The following is a 26,640-nucleotide window of genomic DNA, read 5'->3' as shown; positions in this document are numbered from 1 at the left end:
ATGGCTGTGCTGACAACGTATGACTGGTGTGTGATACAAAAGGTGCTGGATATAGAAAATGAATGTGTGTGTTGTTGTGCTATATAAATTCTTTTCTTACAAAAGTCCTTTAAGCTTGTAGCCTGTATGGCCGGGGTTTTTGTCCTTTAAAAAATAAAACAATCATATCAAACTGTGTACATGGCATCTCAGGGTTCTTACACCTGGATTGATCACAACAGTCCTCTTTATAAAACAGATAGATTTGGTTTAATGCATCAGGGTCGGTTAACGGAAAGGTACAAACAGAGATCTTTACAGAGCCACTCTTGATTTAAAAAATAAGTTATAGAGGTAGTAACCTGTTGAAGATCATAGAATAACGGCAAAATAATAATGCTAATAACAGTAGTGGCAATAACGTGTGTAACTATATATACAGCGGGGAGGTCCAGCCACAGGAGACACATGTGGAGACCCACTCTAATGCCAGGTGTGAACTGCTGAACTCAGAGCTGTGCGCTTATGATCAGATCACCTGAGAAACATGTTCTCAACACGTATGAGCTGCTGCAGTACAGAGGATGCTACAGTAGCAAACAGACAGAAACACACACACTCAGATAGGTCCACAGAAAAGTTGTCCGGACCGAAACAGGAACTCTGCCCTCTACTGCAGCCCTGCCTCAGAGAACAGTTCCTCTGTCTGAATCAGCCCTTTGTTGTACAGACTCAGTTTGTCCCTCAGCCTGCTCTTGGCTTTGTTTTCCACCATGCTGGAATCTGCCCAAAACACACAAACAAACACACACCTTGATTTCTTTTACTAGGCAAGCACACAGCATATGTAATAGACAAATGTAAGGGGTTGCATTTATGTGAGGATGTCCCCATTAGCAAGATCAGCCAGTCTGATTTTAAGACAGTTTAAGAATAAGAATAAGGCCAATGGCTGTCCAGAGCGGAGATTACAACATAAGAGTAATGAAAATAGTTGTTTTATATTTATTGTTTTTCCACAAAAAGGAAATTGAAATTTACGAAGTTTTAAAGATATAGTCTGAAACAATTCTTCATTAAAACTTGTAAAGACGACCATTGTTATATATTTTGTAGTTTCAGATTGTACCTTTAGGACAATTAGTGTGGACCCTAATAGCAAAAACTTGAGATGAGAAAATTGTCCCCCTCTAGTGGTTGAAGGTGCAGATACCTCCAAAATGGAGTGACGTTTGCGAGCTAGTTCAGCCAATCAGCTCGAGTTGCGCCGCTCTGATCATGTGACACATCTCACTCTCCACAAACCTCGATAATAATAATAAAGAAAGCTGCAAAAATTCCACATCCCTTTGCTTGCCCCCACCGCTGCTACAGTGTCAGTGATGCTGCCTGTTGATTCAGCCCCTCCACCTCCCCAGCATCCACCAGTTGGCTTTGACAGGGGGTAAAATGTATTTGGTCCCCACTACCTATTATACTAATGCAATCATATCTGAGTGATGAAGTTCTACGGCTGCAATACACATCTCAAACATGAGACGTCTGACTGAAATAAAAAGTACGGTCAACGTAAGTATTTTTGGGCCGTTTCCTCAAAAACTGGTGAACAGGACTGAGTACATTTTAGAGGAACAACTGTGATCAGATGCATTCTCAATGTTTTCACATTGTGCTTGGGGAATTGAGTATCTTAACAACAGACTTACACTGAGGACTCTCTGCGAGGTCGGCGGCCATCCTGTTGGCCCTGCAGTCCTCGCAGGCCTGGCCAGCCGCCTCGGCCGAGCAGCTGCACTCCACGGGCAAGCTGCTGTACAGGTCGGGTTTGGCCTCCCCATAGGGCCCCATAGTGTCACTCAGGTAGGCCACCTCTGACTGGCTGTACTCGCTGGGCCCTGTCAGTGATGAAGAGGCAAGGGGGCTGCGCTGCTCGTCGTGCTCCACGGGGATGGAGGACAAGGGGCTCTGTGGGGCAGTAACAGTGGCTTCATCGTGCAGGCTGCGGGGTTGGTCGGCCAGCGGGCATCTGGGCGGAGGAAGCAGCTGGCTCAGTGTCAGAAGTACCTGAAGACAATTGAGTTTATCACACCCACTGTTACTTCAAGGATTTCAGCAGCAGAATAATAATAATAATAATGTTTTTCACGCCTTCTCACTATCATTCTGCTGGTACGTCTGAATCCAGCCCTGCAGGATCCAGATCTGACACTATGACCCAACTACTCTTCTTATTCCAGTTCTTATTCTTACTCTTACCCTATTGTGTTTTATCAGCATTATTCAATATTAATTAAAATCATCATTGTATAGCCTATATTCACAATTTGTCTCATAGGGCTTAACACGGTGCATCATCCTCTGCCCTTAACCCTCAACAGTAAGAAAAAAGTACAGAAACCCCATTCAAAGGGGAAACACCTGAGAGAGATCCACATGTGAGGGATCCCTCTCCCAGGACCGACAGAAGTATAACAACTATTAATATTAACTGATGTTGTTGTCATCAATAACATCATTACATTTACGAGTATGACTATTATTATTTTCATTATAACAACCAGTCAGACAGAGCTTAAATATAAATCAAATACAGTTTTTTGAATTGAATACTAATTCTGAATACTCTCTCCACCGCTCTCTCTCTTGCTTGCTCACTCGTGACGACACAGACACATTGTTATCAGACACGTGTAAACTCAGACTGGGTAAAAATAACATAATTTGTTCTCTCGTGATGAAGGATGACATATTATTTGCATAAGAAAAGGGGAAGACACATTCAGGACGCATTTTATTGGTATTTATTTGTAGGTGTGAACAGACGAGCTCAGTGCTGTCCACATGTGACTGGGCCTCTCTGGATTGGTGTTAATACAAGGTCTGAACAGGGCATATATACATTTTAAGTGCCTTGAAATAATGTGTAATTGGTGCTATATAAAGTTTGAGCTTGAATTCTTTAGTTACAGATACTGGTCCTAAAAGGATAGAAAGAACTACATCAGTGCTCACGTTCTCCATGCTTGGTCTGAGGCGGGGGCGGCTTGCAGTGCATTCCAAGGCCAGAGCCAGGAGGCTGATGGCCATTGCTGTCGGCCAGCGACCGGCCGCCTCGTCCAAAAAACGCAGACAAGAGTCCACACCACCACCACTGTTCTCCACCTCTGTGACTAACGCGTCTCTCTGAAAGAGGAGAGGGACACACAGAGAGACAGCAAGGGAATGAGAGATGTGGTTAAAATGTACACTCAGGGACATGCATTCTGCTGCTAAGTAAAGCTACAAATATGAGCCTTGATCATATATGAAACTCTATGTCTATGATCATAACAGTAGGAGACCGGGATTATTACATAGCTTTAGTGTGGTCACTGCACTGAAATTGCCGATTGCAATACAGTTGTTTATTATTTAGATGCTATTTTCTGGATTTTCGGGACTGTTGATGTAAGACATGTAGCATGTAGATAAAGGCTTCAATAACACTTATCTAGCTGTTCAGTGTGGACTCACCAGCAGTTTTTGATTGGGTGCGTCCTCTATGACCTTCCGTCCTGTCACTGTTTCCATTATCACCTGTGAGCAGGCAAACAGGCATTAATGGAAAATTAAGGAATCATGGTCTAATCGTCTGCACACAAATGCTTCTGCACAACATTATTCATAATTCTATTTTTAGATGTGAGACACACTGGTGGAAAGTTAATGATTTCTATTTTGGGCTAAATAATGTGCTTCCTCTCCTCCACCACATTACAGCTATAATTGTAAATTACTTCTGCAAAATAAGATTATATTTGCTAAAGATGAGATAACTTTGTGAGACATGATGCACGGATGTAAAAACACTACTGGTGTTGGACTGTACTGAAAAAATATACACAATAAGAGCTTTTGATACGTCAAGTACATTTTTCCGGTAACACTTCTGGGATCAAATGTAATATTGGATGTGCTGTGGATTCACACTCACTGCCCTAAAGTCCCACATTCGCACAGTTACAGAAACATTTAGCAGCTAAAGAGTCTGATATTTCCCTGTGGAGTTGGTGGAGACCCAAAACAGAGCTAAAAAGAGAGCAAATATGTGTTTGTGTTCTGTCATTGTTCTAAGTTTCTCTTGAGACACAGAATGATGGAAGTTATCGAGGCTCATGTGATCCTGTTAGTCACCATTCCGAAGCTGTAAACGTCCAGGCTGAAGGTCAGCTTGCCGTCCCGGATGTACTCCTCAGGGAGGTATCCCGGGTTGCTGTGGGAACCCGTGTCGAGGGTGATGGTGCATTGCTGACTGGCTGAATAAGGACGTAGACGGGCCAACCCGAAGTCTGACAGCTTGGGCTGCAGGGCGTCATCTAAGAGTATGTTCTCACTGTGAGGAGAAGCCAAACAGATGTGGACTCAAACTCTGAACTTCACAGATGTGTGTTGGGAATGTCAGATTAATAAGTTGAATTTTATAAATTAATAATGCATAAAATAATTTATCACCCTCGAAATGAAACGGTTATCAGTACTATCACAGCATTGTTAAGATGGGCTGAAAGTTCAAAAACTATTGATACAAAGTATATTTAAATTATATATTATTATATATATTATTATTATCAATAAAAAAAAAATATAGCACCAACATCATATCAAAAGTGAAACATTAACATTGAAGAGGAAAGCTTTAGCTAGGATGTCATATATTGCAAAGAAAAGACGGCCACATCCTGTGTGTGCTGCTCTCGCTGTAGCCCCTCCTTTACATAGACAACTCATTTTGCCAAATTTAAAACATAGAACACTTGAAGTGCAGCATGAAGTGCAGCTTCACATCATTATTGTTTACGATTTCGTACATTTGGTGAAGCATAATATTAGATTCCTTTTTTTAATCACTTAACATCCATAAACCATGTATATATGTGCGTATGTATACACACACAGAAATATGTATATTGTATATTTGTTCACGATACAAATTGAAGTGTTCTTTCATCAATGAAAATAGACAAAAGAGAGGAAATTAAAGTAGGAAGTGGATGAGGATGAGGAACAAAAAGCAAACAATGGTGTCTGAGGTATCCTTCATATTCAAATCATAACATGCACTATTTAAAGGCACTTTACATAGCAAGGTTAAGACCTTACATTATTCTAAAGTAAAATTCAAACCTTGTTTCTTAAAATAAATTCTTGTCAACATCCAAAAACATTTTCATTTCTTTTTAAAATGGTTATTCCATGAAGAAAGGAGAAGGGGTGAGTCTTTTGGAAGAATGTTTCCAAATCGGGGCGGGAGTGCCAACCTGGAAATGTGCACAGTGACAGAATGTTTTCTGCATGGTGCAGTGTTGGTGAGGTGTGTGATGGCTTGTACCTGGAGACGTTGCCACAGATCACTTGGCAGGGCCTGGCCATATGGAGGTGATGCAAAGCCTTTGCGATTCCCTTGATGATAGTGAGACGCTCCTCCCAAAACAGAGGGGGCTCTCCATCCTGCACAGTGACAACATACCACTTCAGACTTAACACAGATAAATGGGTTCAAACAGCTAATATAGCCAAACATAGTTGGACACAGACCACTGAGTAGAAATGACACAGCATTTTACAACATAGTGAACAGGCTGGAGCAGAACTGATTTAAATAACCACTCAAATCAACTCCTGACATCCACTGTTAAAGGGTCAGTGTGTAGAATTGAGTGACATCTAGTGGTGAAGTTGCATGTTGCAGCTGAATACCCCTCACATCATCCTCTCCTTCCAATATGAAAGAACCAGTGGCAGCCTACAGTTGTCATAAAAACTTTGCACACACACTACATGCAATGGGGGGGAATTTGTCCTCTGCTTTTGACCCTTCCGTGTGAACACAGCACACAGGACACAACACACACAGTGAACACGGAGCATTAAAGGACTTATGTCTCAGCCGGATTTAGAAAAACTTTTCCATGCATTTATCTTCAGCTGACTTGACTGTAATGGTCTCTCTCTGAGAAATCCATCAGAAAGCTGCAGCTGATTCAAAATGCTGCTGCTCGAGTCCTCACTAACACCAAGAAAGTGGATCACATCACTCCGGTTCTGAGATCTTTACACTGGCTCCCTGTCGGTCGAAGAATTGACTTCACATTCCTATTGCTGGCTTATAAAGCAAAGAATGGTTTAGGGCCAAAAATGACTGCACATTTAATATCACACTTTTATGTCTTATTTTATCTTTTTATTCTCTGTTTAACTGTTTTAATTGATTCTCTTTTGTATCGTCTTGGATAAATCATTTTTGCCTTGCCCTATTCATTTACCATTTTCTCATAGAAGACTTTGTTCAGTTCTGCATCACAAGCTGCGTAATTTCCTGTTTCACTTCCGGATTTCTGAGTAAAGTGTTACTGGCAACCACTGTGCTCGGGTTTGGTGCAACAAACAGACACAGGATGAGCAACTGCAGCAGGTAAACCCCACACGTACCTGTGGGTGCAGCCTGTGGTAAAGTGATCCGTTGGGGAGGTATGGGTAGACCAGACAGTAGTGATCCTCATCAGAGAAACAGTCCAGCAGCTCCACTATGTTTGGATGTTGATACCTGGAACGCAAACAGCACAGTACATATTGGACAAACCCTATCAGACAAAACAAAGACAGGTACTTGGAGAGTGAGAGCTGGAACATACATGTGATGAACCTCCATTTCTTTTCTGAAGGCATCCCACAGCTTCTTCCAGGTCACGCCGTTTATCTGGACAATGACAAATTAGGTATCAGTGAGACTTAGCAAACTTAAAATACTCAGATGCCCATTGTACAGTAGAGTACAAATATATATGTGGCAATGGACCTTGCCACGGGGCTCTCCCACACACAGCCAGAGACGGAAGTTTTCCTTTTTAACATTCTTTAATCAAATAAACATAACTTCAAACTACAAACTTAAAGCGGACTGGCTTTGCAGCCCAGTCCTCCACTCAGTGTCTGGGAGTCTCTGGAGCCTCAGTCTTTCTGAGCTCCTTCCTGAGTTCTGAGTCCTGAGGCAGCACCGACGCTGCCTTTTAAGCATGAGGACCAATCAGCTAACAGCTCTCACCTGTGCTGATTGATCCTCTATAGCAGGTGAGGGTGCTCTCCCAGCCCCCTCACCTCCACATACCTCCATCGCAAATTTCAGGCCAGGGATTTATCCCGGCCTGACCTACTCCCCCCCCCCAACGGACCAGGAGAGGAAGCCCATCCACTGCGGCTCTCCGGAGGTCGAGCAGGTGGGCGACGACGTACGCAGCGTCTCTCCGGAGGCCGGCCAGGTGGGCGACGCCGCCCGGGCGCCCCGGCAAAAGGTACCGGGCCTGCCGGTGTCGGCCTCTCCGCCGACAGGGGACCTGGGACAGGGGCTGCAGGCGTCGGTCTCTCCGCCGACGCAGGAACTGCAGGGGACGCTGGCTGTACCGCCAGCCTGGGTGCGGGGACAGGGGACGCTGGCTTCACCGCCAGCCTAGGTGCGGGGACAGGGGACGCTGGCTTCACCGCCAGCCTGGGTCCGGGGCCCGGGGACGCTGGCTTCACCGCCAGTCTGGGTCCGGGGCCCGGGGATGCTGGCTTCACCGCCAGCCTGGGTGCGGGGACAGGGGACGCTGGCTTCACCGCCAGCCTGGGTGCGGGGCCCGGGGACGCTGGCTTCACCGCCAGTCTGGGTGCCGGAACAGGGGACGCTGGCTTCACCACCAGCCTGGGTGCAGGGACAGGGGACGCTGGCTTCACCGCCAGCCTGGGTGCAGGGACAGGGGACGCTGGCTTCACCGCCAGCCTAGGTGCAGGGACAGGGGACGCTGGCTTCACCGCCAGCCTGGGTCCGGGGCCCGGGGACGCTGGCTTCACCGCCAGTCTGGGTGCCGGAACAGGGGACGCTGGCTTCACCACCAACCTAGGTGCAGGGACCGGGGACGCTGGCTTCACCGCCAGCCTGGGTGCAGGGACAGGGGACGCTGGCTTCACCGCCAGCCTGGGTGCAGGGACAGGGGACGCTGGCTTCACCGCCAGCCTGGGTGCAGGGACAGGGGACGCTGGCTTCACCGCCAGCCTGGGTGCAGGGACAGGGGACGCTGGCTTCACCACCAGCCTAGGTGCAGGGACAGGGGACGCTGGCTTCACCGCCAGCCTGGGTCCGGGGCCCGGGGACGCTGGCTTCACCGCCAGTCTGGGTGCCGGAACAGGGGACGCTGGCTTCACCACCAACCTAGGTGCAGGGACCGGGGACGCTGGCTTCACCGCCAGCCTGGGTGCAGGGACAGGGGACGCTGGCTTCACCGCCAGCCTGGGTGCAGGGACAGGGGACGCTGGCTTCACCGCCAGCCTGGGTGCAGGGACAGGGGACGCTGGCTTCACCACCAGCCTAGGTGCAGGGACAGGGGACGCTGGCTTCACCGCCAGCCTGGGTCCGGGGCCCGGGGACGCTGGCTTCACCGCCAGTCTGGGTGCCGGAACAGGGGACGCTGGCTTCACCACCAGCCTAGGTGCAGGGACCGGGGACGCTGGCTTCACCGCCAGCCTGGGTGCAGGGACAGGGGACGCTGGCTTCACCGCCAGCCTGGGTGCAGGGACAGGGGACGCTGGCTTCACCGCCAGCCTTGGTGCAGGGACAGGGGACGCTGGCTTCACCGGAGCTGTGCGGGGACGCGGAATCGGTGGCACGCCGGTCGCCGCCCGCGAAATTGGGGCCGTGCTCACCGCCTCCTTCGGCGCGGAGTGGCAGGCTGGAGCGGGTCCCAACCAGGCCGGCTGCCGCCCCGTCCGTATCGCCTCCCTCTCCACCTGCCTCAGGAGTGCCTCCATCCCCCGTCTGGTCCTGTCTCTCTCCTCCCGGTACGCCGTCACCAGGTCCTCCATCCTCGGTACCAGTTCCCATACCGCCTCCTGGTCCACGTCTGTGGCTGTGTGGAGCCCCACGTTGGGCGCCAGTGTGGCAATCGACCTTGCCACGGGGCTCTCCCACACACAGCCAGAGACGGAATTGTTGCTCTTTAACATTCTTTAATCAAATAAACATAACTTCAAACTACAAACTTAAAGCGGACTGGCTTTGCAGCCCAGTCCTCCACTCAGTGTCTGGGAGTCTCTGGAGCCTCAGTCTTTCCCTCACCTCCACAATATAGTATACAGAAACAAAACACACTTCTATTTATAGGATGAGCAAGGAGAATATAAGGAAGTTGATTAGACTCTTGCCACATCGGGAAACGTTTGCTCAGTAAGGTTTGACTGTGATGAAGACGTTCCTTCATGAGCAGATCAAGGTATTCTACGCATGAGGAAGTGAAACAGAAACACAGCAGAGCGCCAGTGCAGCAGAGCAAATGTGGGCCTTTTTTTGCAAACATGCATTGTACTAGGCAAGGTGTAATCTGGATGTGAACCTAAAGTTACCCATGTGGTTTATGGTGACTATGGCCCAAATAGCCCAAATAGCACATTTGGTTGACATATATTGCTATGGCTTATAGCCTTATAAAGGTGCAGGTGAAAATGCAGCTATAAGCGGATTGAGGACAGATTGCTATCCGATCAGTCAAACCCCCTCAGATGTGGTTAGGGCCACATTGTTACCACAGTGAACCCAATGCAAAAGCAATGTCAATACACTCAGTGTAAGTGGGAGGGAATAATCACATGTGACTGTTTAAACCAGCTTGTAACTATTAGCCACTAAACACAGGAAGAAGTCCTCACCTTACCTCAGCTAAATATGTCCATTATACAAGACACTTTTGGAAAAGAAAAAAGAAACACAACTAACTATAGTCCCTCAAAAGAAGACATACCTCTGCCGAGGCCCAGCAGTCCCCTTTATCAAACCACATTTAAATGCGCTAGAGCCAGGTTTTTATTTAGATCTGCACCAAATTTCACACACTTATAAATATGAGTCCCCTAAACATGTTTGAGTTTTCTCATCAAGATCCATGAATTATTCTGTGAGAAATCAATGAAAATGGGGGAAAACGTCTTATCTCGCAGTGTAAAAGAAGGTTTTAAATGAAGCTCCTGGATCTGCCCCTTTATCCGTACCCGCGCCAAAATTAGATGAATTCTTCCATGGCCCATGTTCCATCCTTCTCCAAAGCTTCATGGAAATCTGTTCAGCTGATTAAGTGTAATCTCGCTTAAAAAACTAAACATACTAACAAACCAACAAGACAGGGGTGAATGTCTAACCTCTTTGGCGGAGGTAATGAAGCCCCTTCATGATGGCTACCATCTTCTCTCCTTCTTCTTCTTCTTCTTTCTTTTTTTTTTTTTTTTTTTTTTGACCCACGCAAACAAGAGAAGGATTTTAATTTGAATGCCTGATGTGACTGGAGTGAGAGTCTTCTTGAGAAGGCTAAACATCAAATAGTTGTATCTCCCAAAATCCCCCACTCTTCCTCTACCTCCTTAAAACCAAAATTAGCGGGTATACGTTATACCTAGGTTATACCTATACGTAGGTTTTTTAAAATGTGGGTAAAATTGTAAAAAGTAGTTTAACTTTGACTTTGTATTATTTGTGTCATGTACAATTTCATGAATGCACCAAAAACTGAGGTGCTCTCGTTCCTCGCTATCTTGCCAGATTAGCCTGTTCACCCAGGGTGTCATGTTTCCATCGTTCCCAGACAAAAGCCAGATTTTAGTGAGTATTAGTGGGGGTTTTTGAGTAGTAGAATCAATAGTCACCTGCTTGAAAAGCTTCACTGCAAATGTATTACTTCCTATCTGTGCTCTGTAGACGTTAGCAAAGTGGCCTTCTGCAATTCTGGTTTCAGGATGAAAACTGCGGGTTCCTTCTATGACGTCTTGCAAAGTGAGTCCGGCTGTCTGGTTTTCTGCTGTGGACCACACTGGAATACAGAAACAGATCAGGATTGTGATGTCACACTTCCCCACACGCACGTTTGTGGTATGTCAAAACTCAACAGCAGCCTGAATCATCGTGAGAAGGGAAATTCCGCCAATTCACCTCAGCCGTTACTTACTAGGAATTGAAGGTTGACTTGAGGAGCTCACCTCTGGCTGGAGGGATTCCTTATCAGAGAGAGCACAGACAGGATGGTCATTTACTCACAGGTAACACACAGATCCCCACATTTAACGGTACAACACTTCTACCTTCACTTCAGCTGCTGACGTCTGCCCTGTGGACTCTGCTGGTAGATCGCTGGGAGGCGGGGGTGATTCTGAAACTACGAGATCAGATATCAGGTGTGTACCGCAAAAGAGGAACGGGGAAGGGGCTTTATATTTCCTGTGTGTAATTTGCACTTCCCTCTTACTCTGTCAGCCTTGTAACCAAACAATAGCATTGTTGAAACAAAGGAAAGTGTATTCCCTCTTAAAAAATCCACATGTTTGTGACTGACCTTGAGCTGGACCCTGGAAGAGCTGCAGGGCCCTGAGGTGGCCCATGTCCTGCAGCACCTTCTGCAGGTCCCGTACCCTTTTGTTCTGCTGGGCCCAGGACCACAGCAGCTCCCTGCTGGGACTCCGGCCCGCCGCCTCCAAGCGCTCCAAAATGCGAAGTTCTAAGTAGCTGGGGAGGATTCGGACAGCTGGGGTCCAGGAATGAAGACGGACATAGAGAAGATGCCATATTAAGCTGAGAGACTAATTTCCTTTTACCCACACTGTATATACAGTAACACAATTTTGTATATATTATGTTTCCTTATTTTATGTGCTGTCTTTGATTTTAAGAGTTTGTATTATATGGTGGATCGTGGGATGTGAATGGAGATGGTGGATTGTGGATCATGGATTGTGATAATGGATCGTGGTGGCAGCTGACCGTGGATTATGTTCATGACTAGATTGCTTATATAAACAATATGCCTCCTCACATCACTATAACTGACCCCACCTCTTGTCATTGCTGCTCCCTTCATCCCTGTCAGACTTTTTCTTTTCCATACATACTTAAAACAATGAATAAACCTGTCTTTTCTCATCACTGTAGTAAATATTGTTATTTTGTTGATGTGTTCAGTTACACTTGACATCTATTGCCCTTCTGTCCGTCCTGGGAGAGGGATCCCTCGCATGTGGCTCTCTCTGGGGTTTCTACGTTTTTCCCCCAGGGGCTTTTGCTAGTTTTTCCTTCCTCTTGTTGAGGGTTAAGGACAAAGGATGCTGCATCCTGTGAAGCCCCTTGAGACAAACTGTGATTTGATTGATTGATTGATTGATTGATTGATTGATTGACTATATCATTTGCTGTCTTTGATTTTAAATGACGCTGCATTAAGTTGCTTCTTGCCATCTATGTGTTCTTTCCTTGTTTGTATTTGTCCTCTGTGAAACACTTTGTAACGGTTCTTTTGAAAGGTGCTATATCAATAACGTTATCATCCCAGGCTGTAGATAACATGGTTATTATGGATGACTTTAAAGGGATAGTTCAATGGAGGGGTGGGTGAAGTGTTTGTGTCCACAAAACTCTTTAGGAGTTTCAGGGGTAAACAGGGTTGTAGCCAAATCCAATACAATTGAAGTTACTGGGGACCACATCTTCAAACATACAAAAACAACAGAGAAACAATAGAAAATGCCTCCTAGGCTGTTAGCCCTGAAACTCCAGAAGTGTTTTGTGGACTCAAACACCTCACCACCTGCATAGTGGTTAGTAGATAATGAGTGGATTTTAATTTTTGGGTGAACTATCCCTTTAAGTTGCTCACTAGCCACCAAAGAAAACATAAACAATCAAACCAAATGTATTGATAGTTTTATCATAATAACTGAATCCTCCTCATCTTATTAATCAAAATGTTTCAATGTAACGTCCACAGTTAAAAGGTTATATGCCTGTTTAGGATTTCTTTTCTTTTTTTTACAGTAGAAGTTAAGTAAACTCTGCTTTGTTGACAGAAGTCAAGACTACCGACCGTCTGATGAAATCTTTATCGATTGTAACCATCTGAATATGTGGCTGCGGTCGACTGGTGTGTAAAAGACGCTCCCCTCACCCAGTCCACGCCACCCGAGGGTGTCCCCTCCGCAGTCCATGATCCTGTGGAAGCCCTCGAGCACAGCCGGGGGGACATCGTAGAGCAAAGTGTCGGGGTCCATGTCCACGTCCGCCGGTTCTCACTCAGACACTAGTTCGGTCCTGCACACTGACAGCCCCGCTGAGGTTACTCAAACACGGAAACTCCCACCCACCCCCGAAATGGCATGCCCGTCTATTCATGGTGTTACGGTACAGTTGCTTAGCACCCAGACATATAAGGAAAGGAAATAAGGAAATTCTCGTGCCAGCTTGCTTCAAGATTACAGTACCAGAAGATTTTGTGGAATAACGCGATTAAAACAATTGATGATTGAGTCTAAAAATGTAAGTGAAAATAGAAATACGTGTGCAATAATATATAAATCATAATTGACACTTTAACTTCCCGTGGCAAATAACAAACTAACTGTACTTTGCACAATCCAGTCTCTAGTGTTTACTTACAACATATTGCACAATCCCTCCCCTGGTGCTCATAGTATTTATTATATTAAATCTTTGTTTCCTATTTATATATCTTTTATATTTATACTTGAAGAAATACACCACACCAAGTTCCTTGTATGTGTAAACCTGCTTGACAATAAAACCTGATTCTGATCATTAGAATGTGGAATAATATAATATTTCACTTCAATTGTGCATAGTGTTGGTATTATTTGTTATTATTATAAGTGTCTAAGGTGGATGAGATGTACAGTTTGATGGCCACCGGAAGAAGTTCTGTGGTGCTCCTCTGATCTACCATTGAAGGTGATGCGGTGTGACACCAGTTTTCCGTGGATGATGTGAGAGGTATTGCCCATAATACTCAGTGTAGTTTCCTCAGCATCTTCCTCTCTGTCACCAAGTTCCACTCCCACGACAGAACCATCTTTCCTGATAAGCTTGTTGAGTCTGTGGTGTCAGCTGCCTTCGTCCTGCGGCCCCGGCACGCAACAACGTAGAAGATGATGCCGGCCACCGCCGGGTGATAAAACATCAGCAGCATGGTTCTGCAGGCATTACTAGGAGCTACGTCTTCTGAAAAAATTAGGTGGCTCTGACTTTTCTTGTAGAGCACGTTTACTGAAAGTCACCCGTTAGACATTTGGTAATAAAAGTAAAAACTCAATTGCATTGCAAATAGTACAATAACGATATGTTTAAAAAAAACTGCAAAACAATGACATACCAAACTACATAGGCCCACATGTTAAGGAACCCACAAAATTACATAAAATATCTAAAATATATAATTACATGTAAATTGAATTGACAACGTTAATGTTTGATTCCCAGTCCTCAGCCCTCATGAATGTGGGTGTTGTGTGTTTTTTCTCCAGTTTCCTCCCACTTTTCTCGACGTCATGCGGCAAATGACTTGAAATAAATGAAATCCAAAACAATAATGATCAAATTAATATATCAGACTGAACTTCTTACACAATTCCCACTTGTATAAAAGAATGCTAAAAAAATGTTCTTTTGAACCAATGTTTGTTCATATGAAATTTATATTTTCACAATCCCATTGACATCTACAGTACCTGCTAATTCCACAAACGTCTGCCTGTCTGTATCTGGGACATATATCTCATGAACTGTTTATCTTATCGGCTTCATGCGTGTCATGTGTAATCTTAGTGGTCATGGGAAGAGCAGTGCCGAGGTTGGTGCGAACTGGACATGCGATACATTCAATATTAATAAAGTAAATTAATAATAATTAAATAAATAGGCAACCTCCCGTCCCCTAGCTTTGGGTCATTTCAACATGTCCCACAAAGATTTGAATATGAGCTCACTCCAAATGTAGGGGGCAGTCTCCCTCCTCCCACATGACGGGTCTGTGAGTCAGCAAGTAGACTCACGCTATCACAACAAAGAAGGAAAGCCCCTAAATTACAGTCACTCTACTAATCTATCTATCTATCTATCTATCTATCTATCTATCTATCTATCCATCCATCCATCCATATATCTATCTATCTATCTATCTATCTATCTATCTATCTATCTAGCCTGCGTGCTTTATGACTTCTGTGAACTGCTATTCTTTGTTTTCAGGACAAAGCTTGAGTCTGATACCAGGGTTATTGTGCACCTTGAGCTCATTAAACCATAAACTAACTTTTACCACGTGCAGTTGGAGGACAAAATAATAAACGCAGTTGTCACAAAATATACAGCTTTCCCTAACTGTAAATACAATATATTTTTTAATTTACGTTTTGTTATAGTGTTTTTTGTGATATGAAAAGAAAGTTTTTTCCACATTAGTAAAGTAATAAGTGCTATACACGCTAAACCTAGAGTGCATTGGGTACTTGTAGTTCTGTTGTCCTGAATCAAGCATTTATACTGCAGTTTCAATCTCCGTTTCTACAGCAAAATAGTGTCACCAAATTGTTCAGGATAAAAGACGTTTAATTGACCCTGTACGTTGCCTGGATTTAACTTCAGTGAAAGACTGGTCGTTTGTGGTTGTGATGGAAATTTGACCTGGTGAGACTTCTGAAATAAAGAGATTCGAGAGTAATAGTCTTGTAAGAGGATTTTATTCATTGCAAGGAAGGTCATATGTATACTTTTTATGCAGATACAACGAAGAAATGTGTGTGTGAAGAGTTGAACTGTGTGTGTGTGTGTTTGAGAGTTTGTGTGAGAACTATGCGTTGACTATGTGTTGTGAGAACTACTGTATGTGTTGTGAGATCTATGTGTGTGAACTGAGTGAATAATAAAATTCCAGGAGATTACATTTCATTTCATTTCATCTTATCCAAAAGCTTACAATAAGTGCATTCAACCATGAGGGTACAAACCCAGAACAACAAGAATCAAGAATCAAGTACAATTTCTTAAAAAAAGCAAAACTACAAAGGGCTATAAGTAAGTGCCATTTAAGTGCTACTAAATTGTTAGTTTTAAAATTTTATTCAAGGTATAGTCGGAAGAGGTGTGACCCAGACACAGGTTTGTCAGGAGACAAACCTAGTCAGATTTGTGGCTCTAATGTCATCTTAACAGTTTCACAAGCAGAAATAGTATGCATAAGCAGAGATAATACAAGCGTGGTATATTGGTAAAAATTTTTTTTTACCAATATTACACCGGAATTACATGGTTCAACTGTTTGATGTAAAAAAAGAAATCTACTTAATGGGACGCATCCAGTGACATTCTCCCATCTTATTATTTCATTTGAGAGTCTTATTTCATTTGAGAGTCTTTAAAAAACAGTGATTATACGGTAGTGCTTCAGCTTTCATTTCATGAGGGTGTTGAGTCAATGATTATAAATCAAACTTACAATGGCTTATGTGCTCCTGATGTCAAATCTCTATTAACATAAAATGCTTTTGATGGAATATGTTTTTTTGTTGTCTTTGAGATTGCATCAGGAAGAGATTTCCTATTTGCCCGATTCAGGCCAAACAAACCCATAAACTCACTCAAGCTGCACAAGATTAAACATACTCATAAACATCGGTCTCCTAAATATGCCTGAGAATTTGGCATTCATCTAGATGGAGACAAACAAACACATTGACTTTGTTTACATGGACAGCAACAATCCGACGAGTGACCTGATTCTGAATAGGACATTATTCTTATTATGATGATTCCATGAGCAACTAAAAGAATATTCGGTTCATATTCCCGTTTACATGTTAGAGAGCATAGTCTGATTCTGACGTCCAGCATTCTGTAACTGAAGGTGGATGTTGCAAATGCTGCGAAAACTCCGATAGGATGTTATATAGTCATTAAGACGTATACATGTCTACATAAGGCCACTTGGAATACTCCACGTCTTAATTTCGATTATTGCTAATTCCAGGTATGATGTTATTCAGGTTAAGATAATCAGAAAATTGTTTTAACTATTAAGACACATGGAGTGTTCCAATCTCAATCGCATGTAGACATTTATGCATCTTAATTGAATTGTAACATTCTTCTGGAGTTTTCACAGCATTTTGCGTCATCGACATGTAGGTCGTAATCAGACAATGCGCTGTAACACGTGAACAGGAATATGAATGGAGTATTTTTGTCAGCTCAATAAGGCTTTACTTGAAGGGATAGTGAATGAAAATTCACTCATTAACTATTCACCACTATGCCGATGGAGGGGTGGGCGAAGTGCACTTCTGGAGTCTCAGGGGTAAACTTTCTAGAGCAGGATCCAACACAATTGAAGTCAATGGTGAGTCCTTCTACAGACGTATTAAAACAACAGAAAAAACCCCAAATGTCTCCATACTGCTCGCGTGTTGTCATCCAAGTGTCCGCAAGCCCACAGAGGCATGTCGTGTTTTTTCTGTTGTTTTATTACGTCTGAAGATAAGTCACTAATTTCTTCAATTGTATTGTATTCGGCTGCAACACTGTTGACCCCTGAAACTCCAAAAGTGGTTTGTGGACTCAACCACTTCACCCACCCCACCCCCACCCCCCCCCCCCCCCCCCCCCCCCCCCCCCCCCCCCCCCCACCCCCCCCACCGGCATAAGGGTACGTCGATAATGAGTGAATTTTCATTTCTGGGTGAACTATCCCTCTAAAATGATCTAAATAGTCAGACTATTGGTGTCTATGTAAACGTAGTCGATTTAAGGCTGGATCAAGTGCATTTCACTGATCTGCGGAAAACACTTTCACTTTTGTTATGAAAGTCAAGAGTAGAGATTTTACATTTGAATCTTCTTCACCTCCTCCAGACTGAGCAGACCTGTGGTTATCAAACAAAGGATAAAAAAAAAAAAAAAGTCAATCAGATAGTTCCTGAAAAGATTTCATGTTTACTGAATTGAAAAAAATACATTGACTATAATTAAGGTACATACCTGGAACATGGTGGACCACAGAGGTTACTAGTCAAGATCTGTAGAGAGGAAAACACGAGCACATGTTGAGAAACTGGACAGTTAGGCCACTGTGATTGTGGAGTGTTTAAAAGAATTAACATTATCAGCTGCATTTCCACCACAGGGACTTTCCCCGGGAACTAGGAACTTTTGCAGGAACTCGTATAAATCGTAATCGCATAATCAAAATGATGTGGCTGTCCAGTTTTGGGCCACAAACTGCCAGTTGTAGACTGCTGCTGTAGTTTACCCGAGGACATAGAAGACGACCTGTTCAACTCTGTCCACAGAATGACGGTTGGCACACTGCCCCCCCCTGACTGCCACAGAGTGCTGGTCACCTGTTTATTACATTTGTATTAATATTGAGCGTACTGTGTGTCCAAATGCCACCAACCTTTGCTCTGCACTTCCTTGGGAAATTGCCAATTGACACACCAAGTGTGAAGCTGATTAGATGAACAGTTCACGAGATATACATTTCACATACAAACCGGTTATTAACTTAAGTTATTTGGAGTGTTATAAGCAGTTGCTCTCATATAAGTTTTATAACTCAAATATATTGAAGTGAAAACTAACTGAAAATAAAAGAAGAGAAAAAAATACGTGTGGTAAGGAGTGTTTAAAATTACAATTATATAAAAATAAAAATAAGAATAGAAGTAAAAAGAGAAATTATACAAAGGATAAATTTAGAAATTCTGCAAGGGGCTGCCTACTGCTTAATGCCAGGGTACGTATACTCATGGGGTGGTTTCCTGTAGTGGAATGCATGTTATATAGTATATAACCATTATACTTTGTAAACCTTGAACAACCTGATTTTGCAATGCTGTACTTAAAGGGATAGTTCACCGAAAAATTTGTGTCGGGGCTTCCGGACACTTGGATGACACCACACGAGCAGTATGGAGGCATTGTTGTGTTTTTTTCTGTTGTTTTATTACGTCTGAAGAAGAGGTCACAATTGGCTTCAATTGTATTGGATTCGGCTGCAACGCTGTTTACCCCTGAGACACCAGAACTGTTTTGTGGACACAAACACTTCCCCCCGCCCCTCCATCGGCAGACTGAATTTGCATTTTTTGGTAAACCATTCCCTTAATGATGGCCATGATGTCAATATTAAAAAAGACATGAGACGGACATAGACAGACTCATACCCAAAATGTGATCGTTGGTCTTCCCCATGTGGGTCACTCTGCAAACGAACTTGTCTTCTTGGCTCAGGGTGATGGCCACAGCTTTGGTCAGGTGGTACTTCCAGGTGTTCGCGAAAGCCAGGTCTGTCTGATTGGCTTTCGGAATTGTCTCTCCATTCTTCAGCAGGTCAATGGTGATCAGTGGCGGGTAGAAGCAAGTCACGTGACAGATTAAGATGTTGTCTTTCCCAAACTCTTCTTTGAGACGGGTGTACACCTGAACGTTGGGTGGATCTACCAAAAAAGGAAAAGATGTCACACATTTCATGAAAACAGATAGAAGATTAACTTATTCCGATTTTACTCATAAGCAGTTTTCAGACATGACCTGCGGGTAAACTCCGGAGAATTGGCTACGGAGTTGCACCAAAATTTTAAGAAATTCCTCCAATGTTTTTTCCGAGATATTCTGTTCACTATGTAGTGACTGATGCCTCTGGCCATTGGCTGTCAACAAAACCAAGATGGCGGAAACCGAATTTGAAATTGAAACTTGTCAGTTCCCAAACCAGTGGGTGACGTCACGGTAGGTTGACTTAGATAATTGATGGGTTTTTTCCGTCAGTGAATCATTGTCGGTAAAAAGGGAATAAGAAGAGAATGAAAAGCAAACAGAGAATTTGAAAACAGAGACTTGACAGAGCCATGACTCGCTACTGATCATCACGTAATGGTCGATATTGTTATTCATGAGTTCAATCTTTCTTCAGAGCAGATGTACAAACAACAGAATCCGTCCACTTATATAGTGTTGCATATAAAGGGGCCATTCGAGGGTAAAGAAAACCACAATTTGTACAATTTAGATGATCACACTTTATATTATTATTGTATAGTCAATAGATCCCTTTCACCTAAATTGTACACACTGATCCTTTAACATGAACAAGTTTTGCTCATCTGAGAAACAATATTTGTATTTGTAACATATTGAACTTTACTTCTTCATATTTGACACGGTGGTACGCAGTCAACGTGTCGGAAGGCCTCGCTGCCATTTCACTCGACGGCACCTGAACGGACATTGTAACATAAACACGGACTGAAGTCGAGGTACGTACCTTCCTTGGCCAGTGATGAGCAGACCACAGCCGATAGGAGAATAAAGATTAAGTCCCGCATGATTTCACCCGTGCTGGGAAAGATGTTTAATCTTTATTCTGCTATTACAGATGGTAAAGCTGGTCCCGGACCAAACCGAAAGTCAAATGTTTCCTTGTGATCTGAGGGTGGAGCTACGAGGCAAAGCAGTAAACCAGGACATTCCCCAACCCCCGCACACACCACAGAGGGTGCGTCTACACCAATAGAAAAACAAGAGCTGTTACTAGGTAGAAGTCCGTCCGACATGTTGCTCGCTGTTGCGCAGTTACATTAACTTGTCTGTTCTTGTTGCTTTTTTATATTTATATATGTTATTTCCTAAGTGTAACAGCTTCTCTGTGTTCGGCATGGGGACATGTCGTGTATGGATTGCTTTTTAGAACTCATGAGTTCGCAATTAATGTAGTTATTATCCTCGGGAAGGCATTTTTGCAGACGATCAGATTGTGAAAAACTTCAATATATTTAACAAGGAACTGTGTCATAACCTCTTATCGCTGAGATTAATAGAGAAGAAGAGTGTTATGAGTTTCTGTTTTCTCACTCCTCTTTTTAATTTATTCCACCCCCCCCCCCCAAAAAAAATACTATGCGTTTGTATTTTTTTTTTGTATTTTGTATTTTTTGTATTTGTGAAATAATGTGTGTCTGATGTGTGTCACTGCTAAATGCCACATGTGGTTTGAAATGTATCTTTGTACACTTAACATAAAGTTGTTTTTAATAAAAAAAGTTGTCTTTATGTTGTTTTTACTCAAATTCAGATGTATTAACAAACAATAAGGGACGTCTAAATCATAATGACACATAACACAATATCTAAAAGTGATTGGAAACAATAGGACAATATAGAATATATAATTCAAAACACAAACACACACAGGGAAATTTGAACACACAAAGAGGGGTTCTCTCTAGGAAACAATTGTGTAGGAAAATCTTTGCTAAAATAATATAATTATTTTTCACAAACTCTAAATAGGCAATTTTATGTTTTCATGTTTTAGAACTGGATTATTTTGATAAGTACTGGAAAGCATTCCAGAGAGTAAAGTAAGTAAACCACAAGAAAAAATAAGATGTTCTATTGTTTCAATGTTGGAACTACAAATGTCCAAATATTTTCATGAAAATTACATTTTAATTAGTAAGCAGGAGGATATTGGTGATACTGGAGGAGTGGTATTTGACACACGTGTTTCATTGTGAAGAGTGAAGGGAAGCAAATGGAAGTGAATGCCGTCCTTAAAAATGTGTGACTGCATTTTTAAAATCAGTAAATGTGTAACCATGGAAGTTGTCCGCATGTTTACCTGAGCTCCCTGAGTTGTCATGGCCTGACAGTCCATTGTTTCCGTGGGTGTGTTGTTAGGTGTCATATTAGCACTGACGCACACAAACACAGATACTGCACAAAACATTGTCCTTAGGAAAGAAAAGATTCACCAGAAAGATGTGATTATCAAACCAAAATCCTTTTATTCATAAAGTAAATTCTCACCCAATGAAAAATGGAAAACATATCTAACATTGTTGTTGCCATCACCTGGTATCCTGGTTTATTTTAGCATTTTTTATTGATAAAGTTAAACTCAAAGAGCAATTTCAAATGCACTAGAACAGTGGCCGTCATCAATTATTCATATAAATTATTAATACATGAGACAACTATGGAATCAGTATGAGACTGCCCAGTGAAGACATGTCATGTACATGTCTCAGGTGGAACCCTTTATTCAAACAGCCACACATCATAATAAGTGACTGCAATGGTCATAAACAAATTTAACATAATGACACATATTTGTCGAATAAAATGTGTGAATTGTAGAGGTTTGGATCTAAAAAGTGAATACGTAGATATATTTTTAAGGGACATTTATTTAGTAGTGAGAATAAACAAAACTCTTAACTGACCCACTAGGAAAACACCCGCATACCATCAAGCGCAGAAAGAACAACCCATGAATCTATCATTTGTCTGAGCAGTTTACATTTGAATACCCAATTTAGGAAAGAAAAACAGTTAAGGTCACACACAAATTTAAATGTTAGCCAATAAGATCAATAAACAAGCACATTTCCTTACTTCTTAAAAACATATACACGCAATCGTCACTATCAAAGGCTGGAAAATAAGTTGTTAAATTACAAAGGACTAAATTGCCAGCATGCCCTGTTCATTCTTCTCTTCATTTAACAATAATAGTTCCCTCAATAAGATTTTGTTGTTTGGTTCTGTGAAAAATAGAAAAGCAAGAAAAGCTGTCAGCGTCTGGGATCCTTTTGATTGAAGATGTGAAGATTAATCGTCACTGTAGCTGGAGCCAAGTCACCTGGACAGGCTCCTCCACGAGGAGAAACATCACGGCACGGCGTCGGGCAGCAGAACGCAACGACATCCTGCTGCGGCGCTCAGGTGTGACGTCCCTGCTGGTGGAGAAGCCTCGCCGAAGAAGTCCACTCACCAAGCTGGGCTTACTTTTACATGTTTGGCTCTGTATAACAACAAAAAAGAAAAATATATAGAGGATTATATTCATCTCATGAGCCAACACTTTAATTTCACATGTCATTGGATTATATTTTAATATTTAGATTGAAATATTGACTGGACACATCTATAACTATTAATCACTGAGGATTCTGCCGTTTTATTTACATATTTTCTTTCGTTCTTTCTTTCTTTCTCAAATTTGACCTACTTGGAAGACATATTTTTTTCCTTCCTTTCTTTCTTTCTTTCTATTTTACCTGCATGAAAAAATATTTCCTTTCTCTTTCTTTCTCGCATGAAGACGTACTTTACCTGCATGAAGACATATTTTCTTCCTGTCTTTCCTTCTTTCTTATATTTTACTTGCATGAAGACATAATTTCTTTCTTTCTTTCTTTCCTTAAACACATTTCAGCCTAGGTAAACGTGTGCTCTCTTACATTTATTGAAATCATTTATATCTTCCAAGTGCTGTATGCATATTTTGGCTGTGTCACATGCTGTATTGGCAACTAGACTGTTCCACACACATGTCGGCTGACCCCAACTCACCCCAGCCATAGTGTTTAACGCTGCTGACGTGAGTGACCCTGCAGCTGTACTTGTGTCCATCGAGGGGAGTGAAGGGCACGGTGTTCATCAGATGAAATTGCCAGTTCTGTTTGAAGGACAGGTCCGTCTGCATGGATTGAGGGATCGCCACTCCGTCCTGCAGCAGCTCGATGGTGATGTCAGGTGGGTGGAAGTCCCTCACGTTGCAGATCAGGGTGTTGCCCTCTCCGAACTTTCCTTTGGCACTGCTGTACACCTGGACCTTGGGTGAACCTGAAGGCAACGAGGAGAAGGAAATTAGATCAACTCCCATAAACCATCCTATTTTATTGAGCGCAACTTAATAAAAAAACACATCAGCGGAGCCTGAGTGTGTGCTGTTTTCACAAGTGATTGAATATTCGGTGGTGAAAATCTGCGGCCTTCACAGTCTCCTCGTCTCAACCTAGAGGTGATTTTGCTCTGACACGTTAGGAGGCGCTCTCGGCCTCTCCACCATCACCAAGGCGCCAAATGAGGAAATATCTTTTGGTAGAATCAAGTCCCATCCTCCAGGTTTATTGACCGACCGGTTATACAAGTATAATTGTGTGGGCAAACATTTGCAGGGAGGGAGGGAATCAAAACAGAATGACGATAATAATATAAAGAGATACACAGAGTAGAATAAAAAATGTTTTTACAAAATGAATAAGAACACCCATTACAATTACATAAATAAGTACGGAGCAATCGTATACGGCTGAACACAACACAGATTGTTGAAGTGCGCAGGAGGGATTCTACTATTTAGTTAGAGTCTTGTGGCAAAGGGAAGGGAAAAAAGCTATTTCTCAGTCTGATGGTGTGAGCCGTGAAAGTCTTGCATCTCCAACCGAAGGGAGAGCAGTCTGTTGTTGTGCTTTTTACCCACAGGCGAGGCCCTCTCGATTTGACATGGTGCCACAAGGATCTAAAACTTAAGAAATACGCCCTCAAAACTCAGCAGTGCCTCCGTGTGCCAGTGGAGGGTGCTGCTCTCCTTTTTTACCTTTTACTGGAATCGAAACTAAATGCAGACCGCAATACGCAGGGGGAATTCCACGCACTTCAAAACCATTATGTTTTATAATTTTTCCTCCAGCATATTATACTAACATAAATCTAATTTTACATTCTCCTTTGGGCGACTGAGAATCTTATGACAGATTAATACACATTATTACCGTCTGCCTTGTGTTCCCTACATTTACCATCAAACACGCACACCCTGGTTAATCTGTGATAATAGATATAGTAATCTGTGATAATAGATATAGTAATCTGTGATAATAGATATAGTAATCTGTGATGCAGTTCACCACCCTGAAGGCTGTTTGACTACAGACGTGGTTTCTGGAATTCTTCAGTGAATTGACGAAGTGGAAGTTTCAGGGGATTTAAACAGGTACTCACTGTATGTGGAGTCCACGGAGCAGTAGACGGCCGCCAGAGCCGCCAGGCACAGGGCAAACTTCATGTTTGATCAAGTCTTTGTTGTCCAGGAGCTCGGAGAAATTGCGCACATCCACACTGTTCGCGAAGCTGGACTAAAGTGAAAGTGTCCGGAGCAGGGTAATGAAATGTAAACTGCCTGGCGCCGCCCACAACAGGGCACCAGCCAATCATTAATCCCCATCACATTGTTACTAGGTCAAACAGGATCACACAGGTTTGGTTCCATGAGGACAGTGTGGTTGTGGGAACTGGCTCCACCTCCCTTCATGAGACTGCAGAAAAAAAGAAAAAGGGAATTGCTTTGAGTTGCACAAGCTGACCTCCAGACCCCACAACAGGAAGAGCTTCGAGTTTAATGATAAGAGATTTTATTGGGTACAATTTCTCAAGTGTAGTGTGAAGTAGTCTAATATGTTACTACACCCTTTTTCATTTATTTTATATATTATTATCTGTATTTCTTATAAAGCATTAGAGTCACTGTTCGTGTGCTCAGTGAATGATTCGTTGAAGAGGAAAACAATAACACTGCTGTGGCCCTTGCAGTCGCCTTGTCTCAACTCAAACGAGCTCCCATGGGCCATTTTGGATTGATGAGTTCGATGGCTCTCTCCACCTAACGAGGGACTTTATTTTGGAAGTTCCCAGCTTCATCCTCCCACTTGTGGAGTTCCACTCTGGAGGAGGTCTGGCAGCAGGCACTGGAGCTGCTCCGGAGACCACAGCTGCCTTTTGTCCTCAAGCATATGAGAAATTAAAAACTAAATGTGAAATAGAAGTGAAACTGAGCACAAGCAGGGCGGGGCCCTCTTGAGTTATTGTTTTGCATTTGTGATCAGCCATTACGCTCCAAGACGGCGGAACGGCCTTCCAGAGGATCTGAGAGAAGCTGTCGATGTAAACTAAAAACCCATCTTATCAGCCTGGCTTTCGTGTGGTGTTTTATAATTTGTATAATATTTATGGCTTTTTTTTTTAAAAGAATTTGAACTGGTTTTAAATATTCTGATAATATCTGTTATTCCTTTTTAAATCCATTTTATAATAAATTTCTTCTTCTTATTTCTTTCTTTCTTATTTTATTAACATTTTATTTTACTATCATTTACTGTATGTTTTACAGTGCATTGGTCTCTGAACTTATTAATCCTTTTTTTTAAACATTATGTCAATCGCTTGTGAAGCACTCTGAACTACAATTCATTAGTTTGAAAGGTGCTATATAAATAAAGTTTTGATTGATTTGATTGTCCAGTGACCAGAAAAGGGAGCAACGGTAGAGACTGCATTATCTTTCTAGCAAAACACTCTGTAGCCAGTGGGGGGTGATGCTGCTATCACAGCAGAGAATGGGGGAGCTCGAAATCGAAAGTAAATCCGGACTGCTGAGGGGAATGCCACCAAATCAAAAAGATACTAGGCCTGTTTTATCTTTCTCTTTCACATATGACTCTTGCATCAACTCTTACACAAGCCCAACAGACTGTACCCTCATTCCCTGCCTTATGTTCTGTATACATACATCCTGATGATGTAGTTTATCTAAAAGATGAGATCATTCTTCCCTTTCTTTGAACCTTTGGTTGAAGAAAAGACAACTTTTAAAAAAAATTATTCAAACTTTCATAAACAAGCTCAAGTGTCATGATAAGCACTCTTTTTCTCCTCAGGAATATTGTATTGGATAGAGCATGGTGATAATTGAATTGGTCCACTATGGGTGTTCCTTAAACTTATTCATGTGTCAATGAGTTATCTATTTGCCAATCCTGGTGAACCTGTTTTTTATTATCCTTAAAACCAAAACACAACCGAAACACATTCACACACATTTTATCCTGTAACCCACTCAAGGATAATGTGAATGTATTATATTCTTTCTTTATTTATCTCTTTCTTTCTTTCTTTCTTTCTTTCTTTCTTTCTTTCTTTCTTTCTTCATG

General features: G+C 42.6%; 3 protein-coding genes across 6 annotated transcripts; all 3 read right to left on the bottom strand.

The window, feature by feature from the left end:
* Positions 1-94: 94 nt before the first annotated feature.
* Positions 95-20,299, bottom strand: LOC117757584 (beta-2-microglobulin-like). 2 transcript variants are annotated; one of them, XM_034578844.1, is made up of 4 exons: positions 20,130-20,299; positions 19,030-19,302; positions 7,052-7,055; positions 95-305 (listed from the first exon to the last, which is right to left on the bottom strand). In XM_034578844.1, exons 1-4 carry the CDS (start codon positions 20,188-20,190, stop codon positions 110-112), a joined length of 534 nt encoding a protein of 177 aa, XP_034434735.1. In that variant the 5' UTR covers positions 20,191-20,299; the 3' UTR covers positions 95-109. The 2 variants fall into 2 exon arrangements, with proteins under 2 accessions (XP_034434735.1, XP_034434736.1); XM_034578845.1 differs by lacking the exons at positions 95-305; positions 7,052-7,055 and adding exons at positions 17,581-17,727; positions 17,843-17,880.
* Positions 227-13,158, bottom strand: irak3 (interleukin-1 receptor-associated kinase 3). Its single transcript, XM_034578836.1, has 13 exons — positions 12,966-13,158; positions 11,364-11,552; positions 11,113-11,186; positions 10,980-11,028; positions 10,681-10,844; positions 6,651-6,715; positions 6,448-6,562; positions 5,348-5,466; positions 4,153-4,351; positions 3,493-3,555; positions 2,992-3,162; positions 1,686-2,043; positions 227-762 (listed from the first exon to the last, which is right to left on the bottom strand). Exons 1-13 carry the CDS (start codon positions 13,066-13,068, stop codon positions 650-652), a joined length of 1,782 nt encoding a protein of 593 aa, XP_034434727.1. The 5' UTR covers positions 13,069-13,158; the 3' UTR covers positions 227-649.
* Positions 20,300-21,742: 1,443 nt separating the features above from the next.
* Positions 21,743-24,811, bottom strand: LOC117757586 (beta-2-microglobulin-like). 3 transcript variants are annotated; one of them, XR_004613154.1, is made up of 4 exons: positions 24,656-24,811; positions 23,222-23,494; positions 22,598-22,670; positions 21,743-22,549 (listed from the first exon to the last, which is right to left on the bottom strand). XR_004613154.1 is itself a non-coding variant. In XM_034578848.1 (3 exons), the coding sequence occupies exons 1-3, from the start codon at positions 24,717-24,719 to the stop codon at positions 22,657-22,659; spliced, it is 351 nt and encodes a 116-aa protein (XP_034434739.1). In that variant the 5' UTR covers positions 24,720-24,811; the 3' UTR covers positions 21,743-22,656. The 3 variants fall into 3 exon arrangements, 1 of the variants encoding a protein (XP_034434739.1); XR_004613155.1 differs by having other exon boundaries at positions 21,743-22,560; positions 22,606-22,670; XM_034578848.1 differs by having other exon boundaries at positions 21,743-22,670.
* Positions 24,812-26,640: the final 1,829 nt, after the last annotated feature.

This window comes from Hippoglossus hippoglossus, chromosome 23, assembly GCF_009819705.1.
Source record: "Hippoglossus hippoglossus isolate fHipHip1 chromosome 23, fHipHip1.pri, whole genome shotgun sequence".
Taxonomy (NCBI): Eukaryota; Metazoa; Chordata; class Actinopteri; order Pleuronectiformes; family Pleuronectidae; genus Hippoglossus; species Hippoglossus hippoglossus.
This window is presented reverse-complemented; position numbering and strand designations above follow the sequence as displayed.